The sequence below is a fragment of the Fusarium pseudograminearum genome, chromosome 2, assembly GCF_000303195.2.
Source record: "Fusarium pseudograminearum CS3096 chromosome 2, whole genome shotgun sequence".
Classification (NCBI taxonomy): Eukaryota; Fungi; Ascomycota; class Sordariomycetes; order Hypocreales; family Nectriaceae; genus Fusarium; species Fusarium pseudograminearum.
In genome coordinates this window covers 5104114-5127613 of record NC_031952.1, presented here as the reverse complement: position 1 = coordinate 5127613, position 23500 = coordinate 5104114, and the positions used below count along the sequence as shown (strand labels likewise).

Sequence of the window (23500 nt, the reverse complement as noted above, 5' to 3'; positions counted from 1 at the left end):
GTTAGCCATCTACACAGGATATGCATATATGAGGGCTCATCCAGTCTAACCTTTTTGACCCCAACCTTTGCGTCACGACTTGAGCCTCATCACAACTCCTTGACTGACTTCTTCGATCAATTATTGTTCAATTCAATTGATCTTATACTCTCAGACCTTTCAAATACTCAACACTAACACCTCATGGATTCACATATCATGACGCCAGACTTGTCCCCTGCGACCATCATCTCGGCGCTCCCCGTCCTCTTCGGAGTGACCGGCACGAGTGTCGGCATCTACAGTTTCGTGTCTCCTTACAATGCAATTCGTCTTTTCGGGCTCCATAGCTCATCTACCGAAAAGACGACTCCATCAGATCCTGAAGCCTTCCAGAAGTCTCTCATCTACGCATTTGGCTTGCGCAACATTGGTACTGGGCTCAGCTCGCTTGGTCTATTTGCTTTCTGGCAATTCTCCCCCATCTGCCAAGTGAGCCCGTTGGCTGCGGCGGTGACCAAGAGGTGTATGGGAATATGTTTCATCTTTGGATCGCTAGTTGCTGCTGGCGATGCAGTTATTGTGAGGCGTTTCGCGAATCAAGAACACGTCCAGGGAGAGACAGAGGAGAAAGCTACCAAAGCTAGCATCAGTCATGCTGTCACTGGCGTGGTTATCCTCGCGACGGGTCTGTTTTTATATCTTTAGCGGGTGGGTTTCGTGTTGGATAGTCGGGTTTTGTAACAACATCTTCACATCTCGTCTCAATCATTCATCAATGTATTCTGTATACCGAGTGTATTGATATTCAACATTGCATTAAGTAAACGCTTTCTCAAATTGTATCCTAATAATTACTTCCAACACTCATTACTCGTACATCAACTCAATTACCCAGCTTGGATCCATTACTGCTGACGATGCACACCGCTGGTGTCTCCAGTGTCGTGAATGGCATTTGGAACCGCTCTCTCAACGCTCTCCGGCAATTTCTCCTGGAGCTTTTGGGGAACCTTGGACGCATTGCCACTATCATTGGCGTGCGATTTGTTGGTAGATTGGCCAGGAAAGGTCCCGGTTGGGTGGATCTTAAATGTCAGACTCGAAAACGATTAACTCGATATGGATAACATACAGAATCAGGCAGAGCTTCCTCTAGACCTTTGGGGACGTGTCTTGCAATGCCCTCGGGAACCTTTGAGGGGCCTGTGGAGTGGGACATGCCCTGGCCACGTTGGTTCTCATAGATCCCAGACATATTCATTTTGAAGTAGGGGATTTATCCAGATCAGTGTTGAAAATAGAGTTATGTTGACAGTGCTGTAAAGAAAAGAAGGTTACAGATAAAGTATTTCTTGGCAAACGTAAGGCTGGGTTTTTATAATCTGGGGCATTGATAGGGGTGTGGAATGATCAACGTCATGGATGCAGTGGGTTCAAAGCAGGAGCCTTGTAAATGCTAGGAGTATGTGATGATGAAGTGAGCATTATGCTATCATGAATCGAGATGTGATGCGATGGCATTGGATGTGGATATGATCGGCGCTCAGCTATCCAACTGTCACTGCCGCCACCTGAGAGGCTGGCATGTTGGCGGTGGATGACGTAGGAATTTGTCACTTTTTGCGTCTGTGTCAAAGCGAGATGAGATAAGAAGAGAGAGACAAAACCATTGCGGCCCAACCATGTATGCATGAGATGGGCTACCGTAAGTATCCCAGTATCGAGATCAAACATTGACAACAACGCAAATGTACTTGTCGAGTGTAATAACAAGCCAAGCTAGAGCTGTATGTACGTGTCCCACCGTGATGGCGCGTGTTGTGCTCCTTGAATGGCTACGGTTGGGACCGCGAAAAACACGTCAGCAATAATCTCGGGCGTGACTGAGACATCTACCAGATTGACACCGAAGGCTTCTTCTGCTGGATACAACATAAAGTTCACAGACGGAAAGCTGAGTGCAAGGTGACGGCAATAGGTCAATCCGTACAGCGAGAGCGTGTTGACAGGGATTTTTCTGTACTAAAATTAGTCTGTCATCACAACGTCAACAAGATGAAAAGGCCACACATAAAATCACACTCTCTGATTCTATACACTTCAACCACACCTATCAAAAATAGTTTATCATTGCATCATCAGGAATGCGATTGTAGCTTTCACTTTATCTCATCTTTTTAACTTGACAACGTACTGCGTTCAGATAAAGACGAGGTACCATAAAAAAGAGGTTATTGTAGGGTAGGAAGTTCAAGATAGCTAGAGGCAGATGATCAACTAACAAAGCTTGCGCCTAAGATGGTGTGGAACTGTTAAGGTTTAAATGCCAGGCATCTCAGCTTAGTCCAATCATGCTCGTAGCTGTGCCCCATCAATGTCCCTAGCGCCGATGGCTTATCTACACGTGATCTGGCGTGTCTAACGCGTCTCAATGCGGAAGGAACCTGGAGCCTGGAACCGGCATTGCAGAACATTCAATCTACGCCTCGTGTATCATACTTGTCGCAACTTCCCTTGTATTTGTATTTGAATCGACGGGGCATCAAATTAACTATTCTTTCTTCTTGGCTACCGACAGCACAATGGGCATCCCCGATGACGACTTCGACTCTGGGGACGCGCTCTTTGACGATGTGGATGAAGATGACCTCCTATTCGACGGTGTCGAAGAATCTGATCTGATCGAAAAGACCCCTGGAAAGCATAGCAGAGGCAAAGAGGACGACAATGTTCACGTCAAAAAGGCTCGACATGGCTCCATCAGCACAACCAATGGTCAGCTTGGTGAGACTCAAAGACTCCAGATTGCGCAGAGAATATTGGCAGATAACTTCCGCTACAAATCCTTTCGACATGAGCAAGAAGCCGCCATCAGCCGAATTCTGAATGGAGACAACGCCCTTGTTGTCTTTCCCACTGGAGCCGGAAAGTCACTTTGCTACCAGGTGCGCACCATTACTCAAAACGGAGTCAAAAGTCTTTGAGCTGACACACTCATCCAGATACCTGCCATCGCCTTCCCAGAGATGGACAAGGTGACGAAAGAGCGACATGCCGATGATTCCGGAATCACCATCGTTGTTTCACCCTTGATCGCTCTGATGAAGGATCAAGTCGATGCCCTCAAGCGAAAGGGCATTGCAGCAGAGTGCATGGACTCAACCAAGACATGGGAGGAAATACAAAAGATCAACAAAGATCTCCGCGAGGGCAAGCTGCGCCTCTTGTACTGCGCCCCCGAGCGCCTCAACAACGAAGGATTCGTTGGCATGATGAAGTATGTCAAGGGCGGAGTCAGACTGATTGGTGTGGATGAGGCACATTGTATCTCAGAGGTATATTCATCTACGTCCCATAATCCTCCAATTCTCACTAACTCTGAATCTAGTGGGGTCATTCATTTCGTCCTGATTATCTTAAAGGTTGCCATCCTCAGACTAGCTTCTCCGACATAAGCTGACCCAACACAGTTGCACGATTCGTCAAAGAGATTCAAGCAGAGCGTGTCATTTGCCTCACAGCTACAGCCACGCCGCCTGTAATCGACGACATTTGTAAAGCTTTCGATATCTCCAACGACGGGGTTTTCAAAACATCTGTGTATCGTCCCAAGTAAGTGCCGACAGATGTTTGATCTACATCGGACTACCTCTAACTTGTTCACAGCCTACGATTGGAAGCAGAGGCTGTCCAAGCGAAAGATGACAAGTACGGTCTTTTGTATGAGTTTTTAAAAACACACCCTGGCTCAACTCTGATCTACGCTACTCTTCAAAAGGTTGCTCAATTCCCTTTGCATCACATCATTACCACGACGCTGACTTTACTCAGCAAGCTGAAGAGTTGGCGCAACATCTCACTAGGAAGGGATTTCCTGCCGCTCATTTCCACGCCGGCATGAAGATAGAGGAAAAGAAGGCGATCCAAGATGATTTCATGACATCCAAGATCCAAACCGTGAGCTTTCCTGTAACAACGAGATGAATGGCACTGACGATGGATGATCCAGGTTGTGGCTACCATCGCATTTGGCATGGGCATCGACAAGCCAGGTATGTCAGCATATCGCCTCATGCAACACAACTAACATTTACAGACATCCGGAATATTATTCATTGGGATGTCCCCAGCACCGTCGAAGAATACTGCCAACAAGTCGGCCGCGCTGGCCGTGATGGCAAACAGAGCTACTGTATGCTGTACCTCTGCCGCGAAGACTTTTGGATACGCGAAAACTTTGCCCGTGGCGACCTTCCGTCACGGAACTCTCTACGCGATCTTCTCAAGGACATTTTCGACGATGACGTGGTCAACCTTCGCCAAGGTGAGACTTTCAAGGTCAGCCACTATGGCCAGTCTACGAAATTCGATATCCGTATCAGCCCCCTAAGCGTGATCTACGCAGCGTTGGAATTGAAGTTTAATCTTATTCGCGCTACGACGCCAGAGTACAGCTCGTACAAGTTCGAAGCAACCTCGAGTTACTACCCTCGCCTCAAGGTCATCAACACACCGGAGAGCAAAGCTATTCTTCAACACGCAAAGAAAGCAAAGAAGTTCCATTCCATCGACCTGACACAGGTAGCCAACAAAGAGGGGTTGCGACGAAGTGATTTGGTTAATCTCCTCAATGATCTCAACAACAACGGCGCCATTGTCCTCACAGTGGGTGGGGTGGAACAAAAGTACAAAGTCCTGGCCAAGCTACCCATGACCGACACCGCAATCGACAAACTGACGGACGAGCTCTACGAAGACCTTAAGAGGCGCGAGAAACAAGCTCTGGAACGTCTTACAGAGGTTGTTAACTTTGTTACATCCCCCAAGTGCTTTGGTCTCTCACTCGCGCAACACTTTGGCATGGACCTTCCTTCCAACTCCAAGAAATGCGGCCACTGCACATTCTGCTATCAAGGCCAACGGGTTGCACTGCCGCCTGCTTCACCGAAAAAGGTTGACAGGTCTGCGATCAACCAGGTGCTCGCAGCGACGGATGTTCGCGATGACGCGCGGTTCCTGGCAAGGATCGCATTTGGTATCAAGAGTCCTCGTGTTGGCAAGCTCAAGCTTGACAAGACCAAGGCATTTATGTGTATGGCGGATCAGGATTTTGATGTGAGTTGTTCTGTATATTTGGTGAAGTTTTGCTAACCAGTTCTAGGCGATTTTGAAAGAGTTTAAGAAGGCATGTAAGGAAAAGGATGACTGATAGGCTGTTTGTTATTTGTCTACTGGGTTTCCTGTCTGGAACTATTTTGTCTGGCACTCTTTATGAAAGTACGTGACTCAAAGTAGCACTCTCTGGGGTTTCACAAATGGAGTATTTTGCCCTGGTGGGTTGTGTCTGGTTTGGTTGGTCAATGGTTCGGAGTTGAAGGATGGTGGTACTGTACTGGCATGACTGTACCAAAGATTTATGAGTCTATCAAGGTGTCTGTCTCGCATTCATGTAGTACAAAAAAGGAGACCATGGACTTTCTCTTACTTCGGACCCTGTAAAGGGGAGAATCGGCTTGTCTACCTACCAATGGATGAGTAACTTGACTGTCGGACTGCACACACCCGTTCCAAGCTTGTTTCGTTGGCCAGCTGAAGATACCTACAGGAAACAGTGCCTAATGGACTCCACGTGACCATTTGAGTTTAATGGTTACCAATCCACTGTCTGTTCGCCCTGGCGAGGTGCAGTAAAGAAACAACGCACACAAAAGTGGTCTTTGCAGCTTACTATTAATTTATCATCCATGCTAATTAATTTTTAAGAGCAATACATCCATACTAGCACCGTTTTGCGATTTGCGCCTAGATGTTTAGTATGGTTGGTGAAACTTGGTGAAGCTGACATTTCCATGGGTCATGGTTGAAGAGAAACAGGTGCAATGGACCGTGGGATTGTTGGTATGTCTCAAGTAAATATTTCCGCGTCAACGCCGTTAGCAAAAAAAAAAACACCGGACGGAACTAGACGATGCAAGAGTTGCAACGGGCTGGCCGAGAGTCAACCGCCTTCTAGAAAAAAGCGTCATGTTTTTCTTCAGTGGCATGGTGCCGCCCCTCCATTAGCACTGAGCTAGTGGTCTCGGTAGCGGTAGCGCCTAGAGAGAGAAAAAAAGTTAATGCTCCGAGGTGGTAGAACTGGCGTCATTACGGCATATTGCGAGTTTTTTCTTTTTTTTCTGCTTTAAAGTTTTATGTGTAATGGTGGGAGAGCAAAGGATATTAGTCGATCGAGCAGAGAAGTTACATTCGGCTTCGTTTTATTTCTGCGGCTTTCCTTGTTTCTCGTGTTTATGCCAAATGCCAAATTGCATGCAGGGGAAGAATCAGGAAATGTGATGGCGTCAGTGCACTAACGGGGACATGGGAGGGCTATAGCTGGCTTGGCTGGTGAAGATTCACTCTGTCACTCTGTCACTCTGGGCAGTATTTCTGAAAGAAACGAAACAAAACAAAAAGAGAGCTAATCTTGGGGTAACGTTGATCTACTCTACTCTATCTGTCCCGCGTAGTCCGTGGTAGACTGGATTTGAGTTTTTGTTGACCTATTTTTACGAGATACGTGGGGTGTTTGCTGTACTGTAGATACTGTGGACTGTTGATACTGTACTGCTTGTTCCTGACCTGACCTTGTCTGGCCTGATCCAACCGATCCGATGGTCCTGATTGTAGGGTGCGACGTGGGGCCACACAAGTTTGATGTCTCTACTTGTAACATGCTCTGTGAAATTAATATTAATGGTTGACGTAACGGGCCCGTTGACGGATGCTATGGCATGGTCAGCCACCGTCATCTGCCACCATCTGCCACCATCTGCCACCAACCGCCAAATAATGCGCCGTGATATTGGATCCCAATGCTACAGTGTGCAGGTCAGTAGGATGTTCCCATGATTTGGGTCTGGGTCTGCTGGGTACGCGCAGCAAGAATTGCGTGTATACGAGGCTTGTCCCTTTTCCCAAAAATAGCATCCTTTTCTCTGTCTGACAGCAAGAATCTACATACCTACGTCACCCTCACACCAACCAAACCGCCCTGAGCTGGCATAATATGGAGCCGCTAGTTACGCGGCGATGGTTGATCTTTGACCAAGGAGGATGCTATCCCCAGTTTTTAGTTTTTTCTCTCACTGTGTTGGCTGGCCTTTGCTTTTGCTATTGCTTGCTTTCGATGTGATGGTAGCAGGATGGAGGGATGGAAATGTAAAAAAAAATAGGACACAGAGACTACCTGTCCCGTACCTTGCCGTACTGTACCTGATTCAATGCCATGGACTGTATCACAAGCACGCACCAGCCCACAATCTTTTGAAGCTTCTGTCCAGTTTTTCGCCTGACTTTTTTCCCTCTTTCTCTTTTCTATACAGCTGCAACGTTGTTAAAGAAAAGGCTCTGTCAAAGAACAAGGTTTCTTGCCATATTGCTCTCATCTTTACTTTACGTCTCTCGTTTAATACTCTTCTTTTGGCGGCTCATTCCACTCCCATTGCATCACCTTTTTTGCCCGGCACTCCCGAGCCATCTTATCGCGTACCGAGAAATCGCATGTCATACATAACAAGCGAAGCAACAAGCGACCGATCGATATAATAGTTGAAGCAGTTCCAACAAAGACAAGATAGTTGGAAAGGAGCGCAACTTCAGAAACAAACATGGTCTTCAACGAAAATGGCCAAACGACTGGCCCCAACTATGATGCGCCACGCGAGATGCAAGATCTACCCGCTGGGCAAGCAGTAAGTTTTAGCCCGTTCAGTTTTCAACTGCAATAGCGACCATAGGGGACCTGTTACAGCACCCAACGCTGCTGCAGCCAGCCTCACCTCACCTCAGCTGTCGCAAAACAATTAATCCCAACAACCGTTTCTAACTTGGCCTTTCTTTTTCTTCCAGTACCACTTTCGCGAATCTGACGACGCAAACGCCTCAAACCGATCCCCCGTGAGCAACCCATACGAACCCGACTATGATCAATTATCTCCCCCGCCCATGCTGGGCGCACAGCGTCCTGTCCCCGAACAAAACGAGTCGAGCCGAGATCTTCTGCACAGCTCTTACCATGGCAGTATAGGCCAAGCCAGCTACGACCAGGGCAGCTTCAACGGCCACAACAGCACCTACGGAGTCGGCGGTTTCGGTCATTATCCTCCCGACCTTCACGGTCGCTTGCCTGGCTCGCCAGGTTACGAGTACCCAGAGCCTGAGTATGATGTCGAAGCCTCCCGCCTGGCTGAATCGCGCCTTTCCGTCATGCACCGCACACCTACGATGCAAGAATGGAGCCCGAATGGAGAGACCCTCTCCGTTTCGCCTGAATTTGCTCACGGTCGACCGGACTCGACTTACCAGGAATTCGACGTCGACGAGAGCTGGATGATGCGCCAGCAGCAAGCACAAATTGGTGCTGGTGGTCTCGGTCGCTCAAAGACTCGCAAGGTCAAGCTTGTCCAGGGCTCTGTTCTCAGTATCGACTACCCTGTCCCCAGCGCCGTCAAGAATGCCATTGAGCCCAGGTATCGCAACGGTCCTGGGAGCATGGAGGAGGAATTCACAAAGATGCGCTACACAGCTGCTACCTGCGACCCGAACGACTTCACCCTGCGCAACGGTTTCAACCTCCGCCCGCGAATGTACAACCGTCACACCGAGCTCCTCATCGCAATCACCTATTACAACGAAGACAAGGTCCTTCTCGCTCGAACCCTACACTATACAATGAAGAACATTCAGGACATTGTGAACCTGAAGCGATCCAAGTTCTGGAACAAGGGAGGTCCAGCCTGGCAGAAAATCGTGGTGTGTCTCGTCTTTGATGGTCTCGATAAAGTCGACAAGAATGTCTTTGACGTGCTCGCCACTGTTGGTGTCTATCAGGATGGCGTTCTCAAAAAGGACGTCAACGGCAAGGAAACTGTCGCCCATATTTTCGAGTATACCAGTCAAATCTCCGTGACGCCCGATCAACAGCTTGTCCGTCCCGACCCCGACAAGCCGCATCGCAATCTCCCGCCCGTGCAGTTCATTTTCTGTCTCAAGCAGAAGAACAGCAAGAAGATCAACTCGCATCGCTGGCTATTTAACGCCTTTGGTCGCATTTTGAACCCAGAAGTCGCCATCCTCATCGACGCTGGAACAAAACCTGGCCCGCGCGCCCTGTTGTCCCTCTGGGAAGGCTTCTACAACGATCGTGACCTCGGCGGTGCTTGTGGTGAGATCCACGTAATGCTGGGCAAGGGTGGAAAGATGCTTCTTAATCCACTTGTCGCGGTGCAGAATTTTGAGTATAAGATCTCCAACGTGCTTGATAAGCCCTTGGAAAGCGCCTTTGGCTACGTTAGTGTCCTGCCAGGTGCCTTTTCAGCGTACCGCTTCCGTGCCATTATGGGACGGCCCTTGGAGCAGTACTTTCACGGCGACCACACGCTCTCCAAAACGTTAGGCAAGAAGGGTATTGACGGAATGAATATCTTCAAAAAGAACATGTTTCTTGCCGAGGACCGAATTCTTTGCTTCGAATTGGTCGCAAAGGCCAGTCAAAAATGGCATCTGAGCTACATCAAGGCGTCCAAGGGCGAGACCGATGTGCCAGAAGGCGCCTCTGAGTTTATTGGCCAGCGACGTCGATGGCTCAACGGATCCTTTGCCATGTCTCTCTATTCTCTTATGCATTTCGGCCGAATGTATGGCTCTGGCCACAACGTTGTTCGACTCTTTTTCCTCCACATCCAGTTCGTGTATAACCTACTCAACGTGCTGTTCAGTTGGTTCTCGCTCGCCGCTTTCTACCTCACCACCACGATTATCATGAAGCTTGTCGGAACACCGCAGGTTCTGTCCGGGTACCATGGCTGGCCGTTTGGCGATATGGCAACGCCGATTGTCAACGTTCTGATCAAATACATCTACATCGCCTTCCTCGTCTTGCAATTCGTCCTAGCTCTCGGAAACAGACCAAAGGGCGCTCAGTACACATACGTCCTCTCCTTCATGGTCTTCGGCTTGATCCAACTGTATCTTCTGGTTTTGACTGGTTACCTCGTGTACCGAGCATTCACTGGAACGCCCATTGAGGACCAGATCTCCTTCGCGTCAGGACAAGCCTTCTTCGATAGTTTCTTTGGAGGTGATACTGGTGTCGCAGGTCTGATCATCATCGCCTTGATCACTATCTACGGTCTCAACTACATCGCATCATTCCTCTACCTCGACCCATGGCACATGTTCCACTCCTTCCCTCAATATCTCGTCCTCATGTCAACCTACATCAACATCCTGATGGTCTATGCCTTCAACAACTGGCATGATGTGTCCTGGGGAACAAAGGGATCCGATGCTGCTGAAGCTCTGCCCTCCGCCAACATTGTCAAGGATGAGAAGGGCAAGGAAGCCGTCGTCGAAGAAATTGAGCAGGAACAGGAGGACATCGACAGCAAGTTCGAAAAGGTCGTTTGGCGAGCCCTTGCACCGATGAGTGAAATGATGGAGGAACAGCCAGAGAAGAAGGACGTCGAAGATTCATACAAGTCTTTCCGAACTGGTCTTGTTATTCTTTGGTTGCTTTGCAACATTGTTCTGATCGTCTTTGTCACAACAGACGACTTTATCTCTCTCGGCGTCTCTGTAAGTTATCTTCCCTCAGTCTATAATTTTAACAGCATGCTAACCCATTCTAAACAGAAAGCCGCAGACGTCCGCACACCCATGTATTTCCGTTTTCTCCTCTACTCGACAGGTGTCCTGTCTATTGTCCGCTTCATTGGTTTCCTCTGGTTCATTGGACGAACCGGTATTATGTGCTGCATTGCACGGCGATAAAAGTCTGCTTCTTGGGGATAAATGTCTTAACGAACTTATTACTACAATCATCGGTTACACGGCTAAACTTGGTGTGTTTACTTCTTTTCTACCTGCCTTTGGCGTGGGTTACAGTTTCTGGGGAGATAAACGGTTTGGGGTGAATCTCATGAGTCTTGTGTCAATATTCGGCGTTTCACGAACTCTACATATGGAGCGGCGTTATTATAGTTATATGTTGTATAGGTTCTAATCTAATACATAGTGTGTATGTCAGATACTTGTCTCGTCTTTTGCATCGTCTTGTCATTCGAGCTACCGGATATGAATGCTCCCACGTGTTTCGAGTTGTTGTACAAACTTTTCACTGTGTGAGCTTCCAACTATGATCATAGCACATCTTGGATGACCGTCAACATTTCCTCATAACTCCAATGGGCACGTCTAGTCTATTGTGAATCGTGTGTAGTAAAAGGCTTCATTACATATTAGACCTGTTCTCTTGTCTTAAACCTGCTCAAAACGTCCTGTCTCCCCCGTCTTTTCCTCGCCAATGCTTTCCCAGTCAATGTAGTATCCATGGGCAAGCGTATATACAAACACCAATGTGACTGCCGTTATATCCTGGAAAGCTTGGCCTTGAACTCCTGCTTCCACTCAGCCTCCTTCTTCTTCCATCTCCAACGGTCCAACTTGGGAAGAAACATGCTGCCCCAGATAGCCAACCAACGGGGTTCGAAAGGAGGCAGAACACGTCCCGTGGTGCCCCTGACAGGGTCTCCTGCAAACTCCCGAAACCACTCGAAGAAACTTTCATAGTCGGGGCCAATGCTGTAATATGCTTTGCCTCCTCGTCTTTCCGCCACACGTTGGCGTTCCCACTCTCGCTGATCCTCGATAAGCGGCAGAGGCTGGGAGCGGCCAGCTAGGAAGCGAGCGACGGCAACAGCTTGCCATTCGTATGCTTTGAATGTGAAACTTCCGATCTGGAAAAAGTTAGTCAGGTTGTCAAGCTGTGTCATCAGGGAAAACTCACCATTCCGACGAAAGTCAATGTCGGATCCTCGATATCCCAAGTGTGCTGGTAAACCCCAGGTAATCGACGATGAGCCTTCTTGACACGCTCCTGAACACCAGGGAGAAACGGGAAACTGAATGTGTAGCCTGTTCCATAGATGATGTGGTCTACGTCGTCGAGAAAAGACCCATCTGTGAACCAGACGCGCCCAGTCCTTGGGTCCATACGATCGATGGCTGGCTTGACTGAGATCTTTGGATGTTCCAAGGGCACCCACCCGTAGTACTCGAGGGGCTCATCTCGCACAGAAGCATAGAGTGGGCCGTCTATAAAGTCTAGGATCTCGTACATAACCTCGATAGCGGATACTGAGGCTCCAACGACGATAATGCGCTGCTAAAGTTCAGTATGGACTGGATTGAGTTTCGCAGATAGCTGGGGATTGGAACGTACCTTTCCTCTGTAGTGCTGGCCTCCTCTGAAATGTTTACTGTGAAGAATCTTACCAGGGAATCTTTGGTTGTAGTCGAGGAATCCTTGGACGACTGGAAACCAGGGTATGTTGTAATGGCCAGAGGCAACAACCACGGCATCAAATCTCTCTTTCCACCAGTAATTGCTTCCGTTGACAACCTTTCGCAGAGTTATCACCCACTCATCTCCCTCTTTCACGACGAGCTCCACCGTCGTTCTGAGCTCGAGCAGCTTGTCGTGGTCACCGCGAATAAAGAGGTCTTCAACCCACTGACGAACAACGGTGTGATGCCGAAATGGAGCACCTGGTCCGTATTCTTTCAGCGTCTGCTGTGATAATTTGTTTGGTAGCGGCTCTTCGGTGTAACCCATGATTTCAGGCGCGATGTTGCTGTGTAAATTCTCATGAATTGGCGTATCCGAGTACCGTTGCTGATGGCTGTTGACTCTCTCATTGAATGGCGTCACAGCCGGTAGATATTCTGGAATAGGAACACGCTTGTCCGCTTCTCCAGAGACTAGGGCATCTAGAGAGGGTACTTTGGGTGGCAGATGTGGCGTGTAAACCCTTTAGAAACTCAAATTCAGAACTGCTATCAGATAGGAGAGAGAGTAGCGGTATCGTACCATGTTCCTCCGACTACGATTCGGCGGTCAAAGACGCGAATTGTGTCAAAAGCTTCTTCCTTGACGAGAGCATCTGTGGCAATCGCACCGGCTGGACCGGCACCGATGACGGCCACGCGTCGAATGTGCTGAGGCATTTGGTGAGTGTTTCTCTCCTTTTAGGAATGAGATTAAAATTTGCGGTCGCGACAGCGCAGCTTCATCACGCGACCGGATGGGACAAGGTGAGGAACTGAGTAAACTGAACAAAGATCTACGCGTTTAGATGGTGTCTCATCACTCCTGTGAGAGATGAGGTTGGGTTCCGAGATGATACGATACAATGTGATGTGGTGATTTAGAGGTGAGATGAGATTAGACGAGAGGCTGGCCGAGGTTGAACTAATTACGTGGCTCACTTGTGACCGTGTCCAAGGTCCAGGAGTGGCGCCGTCGCCTTAGTAATGATCCAACCTCAGCTGAAAGCAACATAAAAAACACGAACACAACATCCCTGTTAACACACCAACTCTTTTCTTGACCTCTTACGTTTCAGCTTTGTTTTGCCCAGCCACATTATTGAACTGATCTGGGGTTCTCCACATTTATCACAACTTTGGGTGAGTTTCTTCAGTGGCCTGATCAACCGTTGGGTCTTTATGCATATGAAGTAATTTATTCTGAGTTTTCTATTCGTATGCAGTACATTGAGTTTGATATACTTGAGTTTGGGCTGTTTTCCTCTCATTTCCGAGATACACAATCACTCAAGCAAACCAGCAGGTACCAGCTCTGAATACCCAGAACCTACTTTCTTCACTCATCAAACCGCTGTGTTGTATACTAATTTGTTATTACCAACTATCCGTTTGTCAAAATATTTTAGATGACACCAGTTTATTAAAGATTGAAAGTTTAAAGTCCAATTGCCACGTAAGAATCAGGATCATCACATCTATTGTGTTGTGTCTGAATGAATAGCTTCTAGATATTGATGAGCTTAATACAAGGGCAAAAATACATAAAAACCCATTGCATATACGTAACTGAGTATATTCTCATAAAAAGCACTTTGAGGATCATAATTGTTCTTCTGTCTGTCAAACACTGAGGTTTCGTATGTTGACTCAAAACATCAGCTGAAGTCGATGTAGAAGAAAGTCCAGAAGAGGCTGTGTGCCTCATATCTAAAATGGCACACAGGTACTCTCCACTATATCATATAAGAACTTCGAGCCCACGATATAAAGTGCCTGCCGACCGTGACGGCAACTGAAATGTTATCTTCGGATCTCGGAGAGATATTATGTCCATTTTTTCTTGATGTGAGATCGCTGTTTAGTCCGTTGGTATTCTCCCTAATATCATCCTGGCACTGATTCTTATAGCATCCTGTTAATAAAACCCAACCGTGTCACATGGACTAGATGAGTTGCGAGGTGGTAGCAGCGAGTCCTGACAGAGGGTGTCAGAAAGAGGGACATGGTCAACACCGAAACCTAAAGACGGCATTGTTAGTACCTAAGATTCTCTGGTCATCTGGATCACAAGACTTTGTTTACAGACCAGCATTTGACAGATTTCCGTCAGCCCAGGTCTGAGTGACATTCCATGGGAGCAAGATATCTGGATGGTCGAGACAATGACTACCCCAACAGCAAGCGTTACTATTCCTGCCTATAAAAGTACAAATCGGTCAAACCGCAGCTGAATCTTTATCGCACTTACTACCTTACACCTTCATCTAGCTTCGCATCGTCACTGCAACCCATGTTGTTTGCCTAATTAACAAAACGGGTAGAGATGACTATAATGAGGTACTATAGGACGGCTGAAATGCTACTGGGAGAGAAGGCTAGTCCAAATTTCACAAGGCTGATCAGTTTCCTCACGATCTTGTATGATGCCGTGGCGGCAACCAAGTGTAAGTGCGGCGGACTTTGACCACCGATGCCGATGAGTCGCATGGTCAATTTCGCAGTCCAGACTTTGATTATGCCGTGCACTATAGAACCTCGCATTCATCGGTCGCCCAGTCTTCCAGATACAAGACTATTCATTTGTCCTTCTGCAGAAGGGCTGTTGCATTGCGAAAAGTCGACTTGGTAACACTATCTCGCTATCAACGTTGTCGAATGCGGCGAAGAGTCATCGCAAACTACTATCAATGCAAATTATGGGATTCAAGAGGTCAATGTTCTTGAGGGGCATCTAAAGCTTGGTAGATATCTCATTATGAGCGATGCATCACCGATGGTAGTTATAGCAATTGGTAGGTGGTTGCGTCTTTTGTTCCCCTCAAACTTTAAAAAGCCTTGTGTTATTTTTCGTATTACTCTTATTAGTAGCTGAATGGAGAACAAACAATCGGGTATACCGTCATGCTATTGCTCACAAGCGCAAGGCGGAAACTCACTTTTGGTGATAAGCGGTACTAGCCTGGGCTCGGATAGGGATTCGTGAGCTGTGACGATATCGCTGTGCAACAATGACAGCAAACTGACTTCAATATATGACGTGGAAAGGCTGAATCAACGACGTAACAAATGTTGCATTTACTATTACCATCCATCCATCCATTTCGAGGCACCCCATGACCAGGACCTGATCGACCCTCGATCGAGTCTCACAAATTCTCGACTTCAAGCCTGATCAGGCACAGACAGAACCTCTCGTATGTGCCCTTTCTTGGGAGGGCAACAGCCCAACAAGTGCTGCATGATTAGCGCTACACACAAAAACGAGACAAGCATTCCACAGATGAATTCGGAGTCGTGCAGTGCGAAGATGTAGACTGATTGGCCTACCCCAAGCCCTGGAGGGGGGGTTATCAGTACCCCAAGGCCAAGCAAGACAATCTCGATTTAAGCTTTCGGTGATATGACCCCAGGACATTCTTGTCCGGACTAGCACACACCATGTCGATCGGATACCGGTTTATCACAACAAACAGCACGGCATCCCGGTCCGTTTCAGCCTCGCAGTCTTATCATCTATGTGCACACCAAGGTCAAGTCCGAAGCTGCTTATCTCTTCACCGAGACCTCACCGCTTTCTCTAGACTCTCCTGCAGATATCACCAGATCAAGTCACAATAGCACATCGAAAAGTAAAGTGTTTCTAAAATGTAGTTCTCAATTTCGTCTAGAGATGTATGCAGGATGCTATAGTAAACTAATTAGGCATCTGCTAAAGTCATAATGTGTCGTAAAGTAAAGCAAATGCAATCTTTGTAGTAGTAAAAAAACATGAAACTCGCTTTTGTCTTGCAAAATCCTCCAAAGCAAAGAGAAATCAGTAAATCATCATCAAGAAATGTCCGACTGTTTAGACAACAATGGACTTCTTGGCTGCCCTCAAGTCAATTCCAGATGAGTAGTTTGTTTGGCCGTTGGTCTTGGTGCTGATGATTGTTGTGGGAACCTCCTGCTGAGCGGGCCAGATCTCCTTGCCAGCCTCTTGCTCCTTCTTGTGGTGGTCTTGGAGAAGGGAGCGGACGCTCTGCTGGAAAAAGAGAGGGCCCTGCTCCATCTCGGGGTGCATCTCGCCGTTGATAAAGACACCAGCGTTGACGTTCTTCTGGGCATTAGCGCAGAGGTACTTGTCCTCGGACATGACACGCTTGTAGAGCTCAGTGATGAGAGTGAAGTCATCGTCGCTGGAGTTCTTGTTGCGGAAGAATTCGTAGCGCATGGTGGAGCGGGTAGGGCTGTGGGGGACGAAGCGCTGGATCATGAAGAAGTGAGGAGAGATGTTGGTGGAAGCGTTGGGGAGGTAGTATGTGACAGCGATGCGGAAGCCGCGGTCAATCTGATCCTGTCGCTGGGCACCAAAGTGCTGGATGTACTGCTTCTGAGTCTCGACCCAGTAAGAGTTGAGGTCGGCGATGGTGGGGATATCAGGGTGAGCGACCTTGCAGTGGTAGCACTCGTTGTAGTTGTCGGCGAGGATCTTCCAGTTGTAGTCACCCTCCATCTCCCAGACGTGGTCGAAGTTGTAGTCCTCAAAGTTGTAGTATGAGAAGCGCTCATGGGTGTCGAGGTTGTCAAAGTCATCCTCCCAAGCAACCTCGGGGACCTTGGCGCCGTCCATGTTGATCCAGATGAAGCCACGAGCATCAACCTTGACATGGATGGGGAGAAGACCATTCTGCTTCTGGTCAAAGCCAGTGCTGGCATCACCGTGGTCACCCTGCTCGGGAGCGACGATGGGGAAGGCACCGAATCGGGTAATGTTATGGAAGGCATTGATCTTTCCGTCCTCGTCCTTTGCGATGACAAGCTCAAAGTTGGCGATCTCATACTTGAGCCAGTCGCCAGCGTTGCGGAGACGAGCCTGGTGTGTGGTGAGAAGCCACTTCTTGGAGAAGATGGCGCGCTTCTCAAGCTCGTACATCTCAACTGAAGTGTACCATGAAGCGGGAAGAGCGCGGACAGCGGACTTCTCAGTGGTGGTAGAGCAGGCAGTGGGAGCAGCAGAGGCGCCGCCGAGGCCAAAGCATCGTTTCAAGAATGATTGAGCCATTGTGATTGTGTTTGTGTGTAAGAGAGAAGATGAAGATGAGATGAGAAGGAAGTCCAAAGAGATAAGGGACTTTGCAAAGTCTTATATAAAAGATGTTGTTGTAGTTGTTGTGAGTGTAGAAGAGTGTTTGTTGATGATAATAATTTCTGATTGAGGCTGGAACTAGACGTCTTCTAAATACTTCTTTTGCATCTGCCAAATCTGATACTAAGAATACCAAAGGGCGTGGCCTTACCCATCGCCAATCTGAACACCCCTTGCCACCTGATACCTGATGCCGTCCATATCGATAGATTGAGTCGTTGCTTGCAATCAGGTGGCCATCTTGCTCCGGTGTTGACGACCGGTCACATGATCGGAGAGGCTATCTTTGGGGCCCGCCTAGCACTATCGCACCCCCTCTGAACAAGCCATGTCCGGCCTCAATTAGACCCTCCAAGAGTCATAGATGACGGTTCTTACGAGTCTTGAGTAGGGGTCCGTTCCTACTCGAAGCTACGGGACACTCTGCTTCGTGACATGTTCCCCCACGTTTGTTGTATTGTCGTGTTGCAATGGACCGTTCCGGACCTGCAGATGCCCAGACTTGGACCGAAACACGGACCTTGACGCTCCTCGACTCTATCTACAGTGAAGATCATGATCTTCTAGAAATTCGGCAGTTTCTTATCAGGGGCAGAAGAGAATTGGAGTAACTCGGTTCAACTTGCTCCCATAGATCAGCGCTGATAAAGTTATCACTATCTTTCTATCACTGCAGCTTCTAGAAAAACGGCGGAAGGCTGAGAGAAAAGAATGTTCGGTCTAGGTATCCCAAGTAATATCTTGTACACCTGATCGGGTGACGAAACACTACTGTCCTCGTTGTCTCTCCGTGATGGAATTCAAATGCCGGAGCAGTGACCGCCTCGATGGTCATTCGGACCATGCGGTTTCGTAACAGTATCTCAACCGCAGCAACAATATGCGAAGTTGCTTCGAATGCAGGTGAGTCGAAACGAGATAGAATCCACATTGGAATTGACTTAGTGATTGCGAGTTTCTGGTACGTGATCGAAAGGAATCGATAATGCCATTGTCAAAGGCAAATTATGCGAAGATAGTAGATAGCTAGGTATAGATTAACCCCTGAAACGGACCGGGCGAGGACGAAACGAGGCAATATCGACCAACAGCAAGTTTAGGCGAGAGTTGCAGCGGCCGGTAATGCAAGTCAAGACGAGGAGCCGCCTATATAGATACAGTAAGACTACTGGTCCGTGCCGGCGAGTCCGGGGTTTTGGTGCCCGAGCGAGCGCTTAATTTGGGGTACCTAGACGGAAAAGGTCTGGACTGAGTACCGTACTCCAGAAATATTGGGCTCGCGACTCCATTATGGCTCCATCGCGGAGTCACGAAGTAGCAAAGGTAAGATCAACCGATGGCTCGTGTATGGGGTTGCCGCTCCCTTCTCCCCGTGGGGGAGTCAAGGGAACCCTAGACCATGAAGAATTTTCATCTGGCCTTGTCGTCGACGTTTTATTTGCATGGTGAAGACGTTGGAGCTGATACTCTGAAGGTTGTAGCTATTCGGGACTTGGTGAGGGAGAATTAATGGTGAAATTGGATGCCAGCTGCAACAGCAGACCTTCGTTTTAATATGTGAGAAGACATCAGCGATACCTCACCGAAGCATCAAAGAGGAATTCAGTATCGTATGACAAAGTATTTGGCATCGTTCGTTTTCTGTGCCAAAGTGACATCAGAGTGGTTCAACAATGCAGCTGTTCTCAGAATAATAGCTTCTTTTGCTCGGAATGGTATCGCAACCAAGGCACAGATCTCATAGAGAATGTCAATCGCTTCATCTAAGAGGATGATATTCATTGTAAAGAGAAATTGATCGTACGACAAAACTAAAAACATCGTATGTTGTGATACAATAGGTATCATCTGGTGAAAGGCACCGCTAGTAAAGCTACAGTTCTGTCAGAATAGTACGAGGTATACTCACTTTGCTTCAGACCTATTTAGTGTTTTATTTGATGCCGTGAGAGTTGTGTCACGACTATTACTCCCTTAACAAAGGGTGACAACGCTTTCATTTCCACGTCAACTACCATCGCTATTCTACAGAACGCATCGCATATGGCTCCCAAAGTTTTAAACTCACTCAAAAGGCCATAAATAAAAAAACCCAAAATTACTACCCTGCACACAATTACAGGAGACGCGTCTCGATGTTCAACAGTACAAGGATTATACGAAATGAGCCTCAGGATGGTCATCTCGTTCCCCTACCCTGGAACGAGCATTCGTTTCAAACTACCGACAGAGCATGTTGCTCTCCTTCCTAACTACGCAAGTTGAAAGAAGCTCACTAGAAACTGCAAGGAACTGAGCGATTGACTTGTCTGGCATGGAACAAGTTTTGGAGATAGAGATCTCTTGCTTGGCCGTGTCATCTCGCTAACAACCTGCAGGTAGCCGTTGGACGGAGCAATCTGCAGAGTGCCGAACGGCAGAGCCAAGATAAGGGACGCAGACAGGATCTTAGAGCAGACCGAAGCCGGTAATGTTCTAGCATTCTACGCAGCCGTCGTGCATAATTATGGGATTATGGGATTCTCAAAGGCATCATTACCATCAAACCCTTGCCTCAACTTGATGTACGCGGGAGAACATTCTTGGAAGCACAGCCGATATACGGCGTTCACTCCGGGGTTGCAGATAGATAACAAGCAGGTCAAAGGTGAAGTCGGACACAACCTGGTATGCGAGACCGCGTGGACGTATCACATTGCATCGCGATGGTTACTATCCCTTGATATCTCGATGGTCAAATGATAGGATAAGAGTAGCGCTAGGGACGCAAGGACCAGGTTGGGGCCTTCTGGGGTAGGATGACGAGTGCCGGCATCGCCACGCCCGCCAACGCCTCGACCATGATGGACCTCTGATGCTGTGTCATGGGGAAGTGGGACGAGGCAATGATGCTGAATCAAGATAAGCAGGAAGCGGAGTCAGTATTCTGTCAGAATTAGATATTCCAGACTAGTTTCTGCATGCTTGGCCGGTCTTGGAAAAATTGGAGGCCGTGTTGCAGACACGTTTGATACATGGTGTGAGGCATTGGGAGGTGAGCCAAGATAAGCCTTGGCCATCTCGCATCTGGAGACGTCACCCCTGTCTTTTGTTCGATGCCAATTGCGGTTGGCGGAACGCAAATTGTGCATGAAGCTAAACCCGGAGCAGAAATTGGGCGACGCGTTATCTATGTAGGACGGGTGCGGAGAAAGGAGTCCTTTTTTTGCTGAGGCTAAGGCTAAGTGATATCAATGATCTCCGGCTAGTCGTGTGCATGCATGCCGATGGAGAAGGGAAAACAGTAAAATGCGGGGGAGGGAGGATCAAGCGAGGGAGATAAGACTTTTCCTGATTTGGGATTTAGAGGGCAACTCGTACATGAGGGTTGGAGGAAGGCTGGAACGACGCCTTGTGGATAGCTTCACACTCGGTCACTGGTGATAGCTGCTGGCTGGATAAGGCCTACGTGCGTGCATGTCTCGGTGTGGTTGGTCTGCTGACTTGGCCTGCTCTGGGGACAAAGGACCAGATAGAGATGGAGGGAGGAGACGGAGATGACCTCAGTCTAGACGGTTGCACTACATGGTCAATGCGGGACTGTAGACACCTTCAGACACGATCCTCAAAGATATTCACTCCATACGGCTCAATTGACTCCAATCTCACGGTGACATCTCGACATTCTCAAAAATGAAGTTATCACGACTTCACAATTCTGTCGAGGCAAAACTTCCTTTCCCCTCATTTCTCACGTGATCGGATTTCCTCTTCTCCACCCACGGACTCCGGATCCCTTGGCCGGAATTCCAGGTGAAGCCCCGGAAAATGGCTTTTGGTGAGAGCCGCCCGGAATACGGTGACCACCGAGACCGGCTTCGTCTCCAACGCGGGGGTAATAAAAGGCCATGTGAGCTTGAGCAATTCGTTTTGGTTCTGGAGGTTATTGTTATTCCATCTCATCTCTTATACTCTTTTTTGTCGTTGTTCAGGTCAATTGGCAGACATATACTCTACAATGGCATCTCAGTCATATCTCATCGTGGGAGCAGGCGTCTTTGGCGTCTCGACGGCCTACCAGCTCATTCAGAAGTACCCGAATGCCTCTGTCACAATCGTGGACAGGGACCCTTATGATGGAGACAACCGTGTAGCTGCTTCGTGGGATTGGAACAAGGTCGTTCGTGCTGACTACGACGATCTCCTCTACTGCCGTCTCGCCCTCGAGGCCCAGGACATCTTTGAGTCTGATCCCCTGTGGATGCCTCATTTCCACAAGGCTGGTGTTTTCTGGGTGTGCCGCAGCGACTACGCCCAAGATGTCATCAACAACTACAAGAAGCTGGGCCGCCAATCAGATATCCAGGTCTACACAATTGAGGAGGCCAAGAAGCTGTACGGCGGTCTGTACGAGGAGGCTGACTACACGGGCGCCACGGAAGTCCTGGTCAACAGGAACAGTGGCTGGGGCGCTGCAGGCGATTCACTGCGTGCTGTGACCCGTGAGGCTCTGAAGCTCGGTGTCAAGTACATCGTTGCCGACGTCGCTACGCTACAGATTGAGAATGGCCGCGCCACTGGTATTCAGACCTCCAAGGGTGATATCATCTCGGCCGATACTGTGATCCTCTCCACCGGAGCCTACACAGCCAAGCTTCTGGAATACAGCGCTGCGCGTCACAATATGCCTGATCTGCGATCTGGCGATCGCATCACAGCTGCTGGCATCACTACTGGCATGGTCACTCTCGACGACGAATCATTCGAGAGGATGAAGCACATGCCTGTTGGCTTCCAAGGTTACACATACAAGCACAGTGAGTATCCTAAGACATCTTGTAGAGAAGTAGCTAACACCAGTGATAGAGTCTCCATTCATTGGTAGCTTGCCACCCACAAAGGATCGTGAGATCAAGTGGTGGGGTAAGAACATCTTCAGCAACACCCGCCAAGTGCTGCCAGGGCGTTATGTCTCTGCGCCACCTGACGAGAAGGACTACGCACAGTGGAAGGTACCCAACAGCCTCAAAGAGGACATTGACACGCAAAACCGTTTGTTCTTTGGCAGCAAGGGAGCGCACTGGAAGTACGAGCACCACCGCATCTGCTGGTATGTAGCATCTCACAAACTCCCCGCACTGACGACAAGGCTAACGCACTGAAACAGGGACGCCTTCACTACCAGTGGAGACTTCATCATCTCTCCGCACGCAGGCGCCAAGGGTCTCTACGTAGCCACATGCGGCTCGTTCCATGGGTACAAGTTCTTCCCAGTGCTGGGCAAGTACGTGGTGCAGATGCTGGAAGACAAGCTAGAGCCCGAGCTCAAGGAGAAGTGGGCTTGGGACAGGGAGCGCCCGGATGGAGCGTTCAACTGCGAGTACCCCAATTCGGAGCTGAAGGATCTGCTGGATCCTGCGGCCAGGCTGTAAGGGCGAAGCAAAGCCAAGAGATCAAAATAGAGTATAGTAGCATAGCATAGCATGGCATGGAAGACCGGGAGAAGAAGGCATGGAATGAAGAATGATGCATCGCGGTAACCGTTGGAGGAAGGTTGTATCCGTATTCTCTGAGGGGAACTGAAGCTGCGGGGAAGTGACAAGGAATGGACACACTGCTGCCAGGGATTACCTAGAGCAGAGGAGTAGGGTAGGTATGATTGGGCGTTTTAAGCCATAATGATGAACCATAATGAACGAATTGAAGATTTATCTTTTACTATTACACAGTATAATCTCCAAATTGCCTCACCTTGCATGAGTTTACCCGGTTTGGAGAGCACAGCCTTGGTCTCTTTTGCCAAGAGATTACTGTTGTTATTGTGAACTGTTACTCTGCGTTGTCGGAGTCAGACTAAAAGTTTAGTTACGTAGTTTATCTCTGTAGTGCATCCATGTCGGGTTCTCCTCATCTCCACTTCTTATCTAGCACCCTTGTCATTGCCTTGTTCTTGGTAGATCATCTTTGCAACTTGGGCCTCTCTGCGTTATCTCTTGTCTACCCGATGGATCTCCGGTGATCGGCGGACCAAAGTTAAATGTC

General features: G+C 48.5%; 8 protein-coding genes across 8 annotated transcripts; 4 read left to right on the top strand and 4 right to left on the bottom strand.

The window, feature by feature from the left end:
- Positions 1-198: 198 nt before the first annotated feature.
- Positions 199-687, top strand: FPSE_08379 (uncharacterized protein; the record flags this gene model as incomplete). The annotated part of the gene is made up of 1 exon (XM_009261497.1): positions 199-687. The coding sequence occupies one exon, from the start codon at positions 199-201 to the stop codon at positions 685-687; it is 489 nt and encodes a 162-aa protein (XP_009259772.1).
- A 200-nt stretch (positions 688-887) lies between these two features.
- FPSE_08380 (uncharacterized protein) lies at positions 888-1243 on the bottom strand (the record flags this gene model as incomplete). Its single annotated transcript, XM_009261498.1, has 2 exons — positions 888-1067; positions 1115-1243. 2 exons carry the CDS (start codon positions 1241-1243, stop codon positions 888-890), a joined length of 309 nt encoding a protein of 102 aa, XP_009259773.1.
- A 1321-nt stretch (positions 1244-2564) lies between these two features.
- On the top strand, positions 2565-5191 carry FPSE_08381 (uncharacterized protein; the record flags this gene model as incomplete). The annotated part of the gene is made up of 9 exons (XM_009261499.1): positions 2565-2927; positions 2985-3317; positions 3371-3404; positions 3453-3594; positions 3649-3760; positions 3814-3939; positions 3992-4034; positions 4079-5097; positions 5144-5191. 9 exons carry the CDS (start codon positions 2565-2567, stop codon positions 5189-5191), a joined length of 2220 nt encoding a protein of 739 aa, XP_009259774.1.
- Positions 5192-7631: 2440 nt separating this feature from the next.
- On the top strand, positions 7632-10794 carry FPSE_08382 (uncharacterized protein; the record flags this gene model as incomplete). Its single annotated transcript, XM_009261500.1, has 3 exons — positions 7632-7715; positions 7873-10599; positions 10657-10794. The coding sequence occupies 3 exons, from the start codon at positions 7632-7634 to the stop codon at positions 10792-10794; spliced, it is 2949 nt and encodes a 982-aa protein (XP_009259775.1).
- A 596-nt stretch (positions 10795-11390) lies between these two features.
- FPSE_08383 (uncharacterized protein) lies at positions 11391-13029 on the bottom strand (the record flags this gene model as incomplete). The annotated part of the gene is made up of 4 exons (XM_009261501.1): positions 11391-11759; positions 11810-12184; positions 12245-12833; positions 12893-13029. 4 exons carry the CDS (start codon positions 13027-13029, stop codon positions 11391-11393), a joined length of 1470 nt encoding a protein of 489 aa, XP_009259776.1.
- A 1237-nt stretch (positions 13030-14266) lies between these two features.
- On the bottom strand, positions 14267-14643 carry FPSE_08384 (uncharacterized protein; the record flags this gene model as incomplete). Its single annotated transcript, XM_009261502.1, has 3 exons — positions 14267-14370; positions 14438-14517; positions 14600-14643. The coding sequence occupies 3 exons, from the start codon at positions 14641-14643 to the stop codon at positions 14267-14269; spliced, it is 228 nt and encodes a 75-aa protein (XP_009259777.1).
- A 1555-nt stretch (positions 14644-16198) lies between these two features.
- Positions 16199-17395, bottom strand: FPSE_08385 (uncharacterized protein; the record flags this gene model as incomplete). The annotated part of the gene is made up of 1 exon (XM_009261503.1): positions 16199-17395. The coding sequence occupies one exon, from the start codon at positions 17393-17395 to the stop codon at positions 16199-16201; it is 1197 nt and encodes a 398-aa protein (XP_009259778.1).
- A 4081-nt stretch (positions 17396-21476) lies between these two features.
- On the top strand, positions 21477-22890 carry FPSE_08386 (uncharacterized protein; the record flags this gene model as incomplete). The annotated part of the gene is made up of 3 exons (XM_009261504.1): positions 21477-22275; positions 22325-22568; positions 22626-22890. The coding sequence occupies 3 exons, from the start codon at positions 21477-21479 to the stop codon at positions 22888-22890; spliced, it is 1308 nt and encodes a 435-aa protein (XP_009259779.1).
- Positions 22891-23500: the final 610 nt, after the last annotated feature.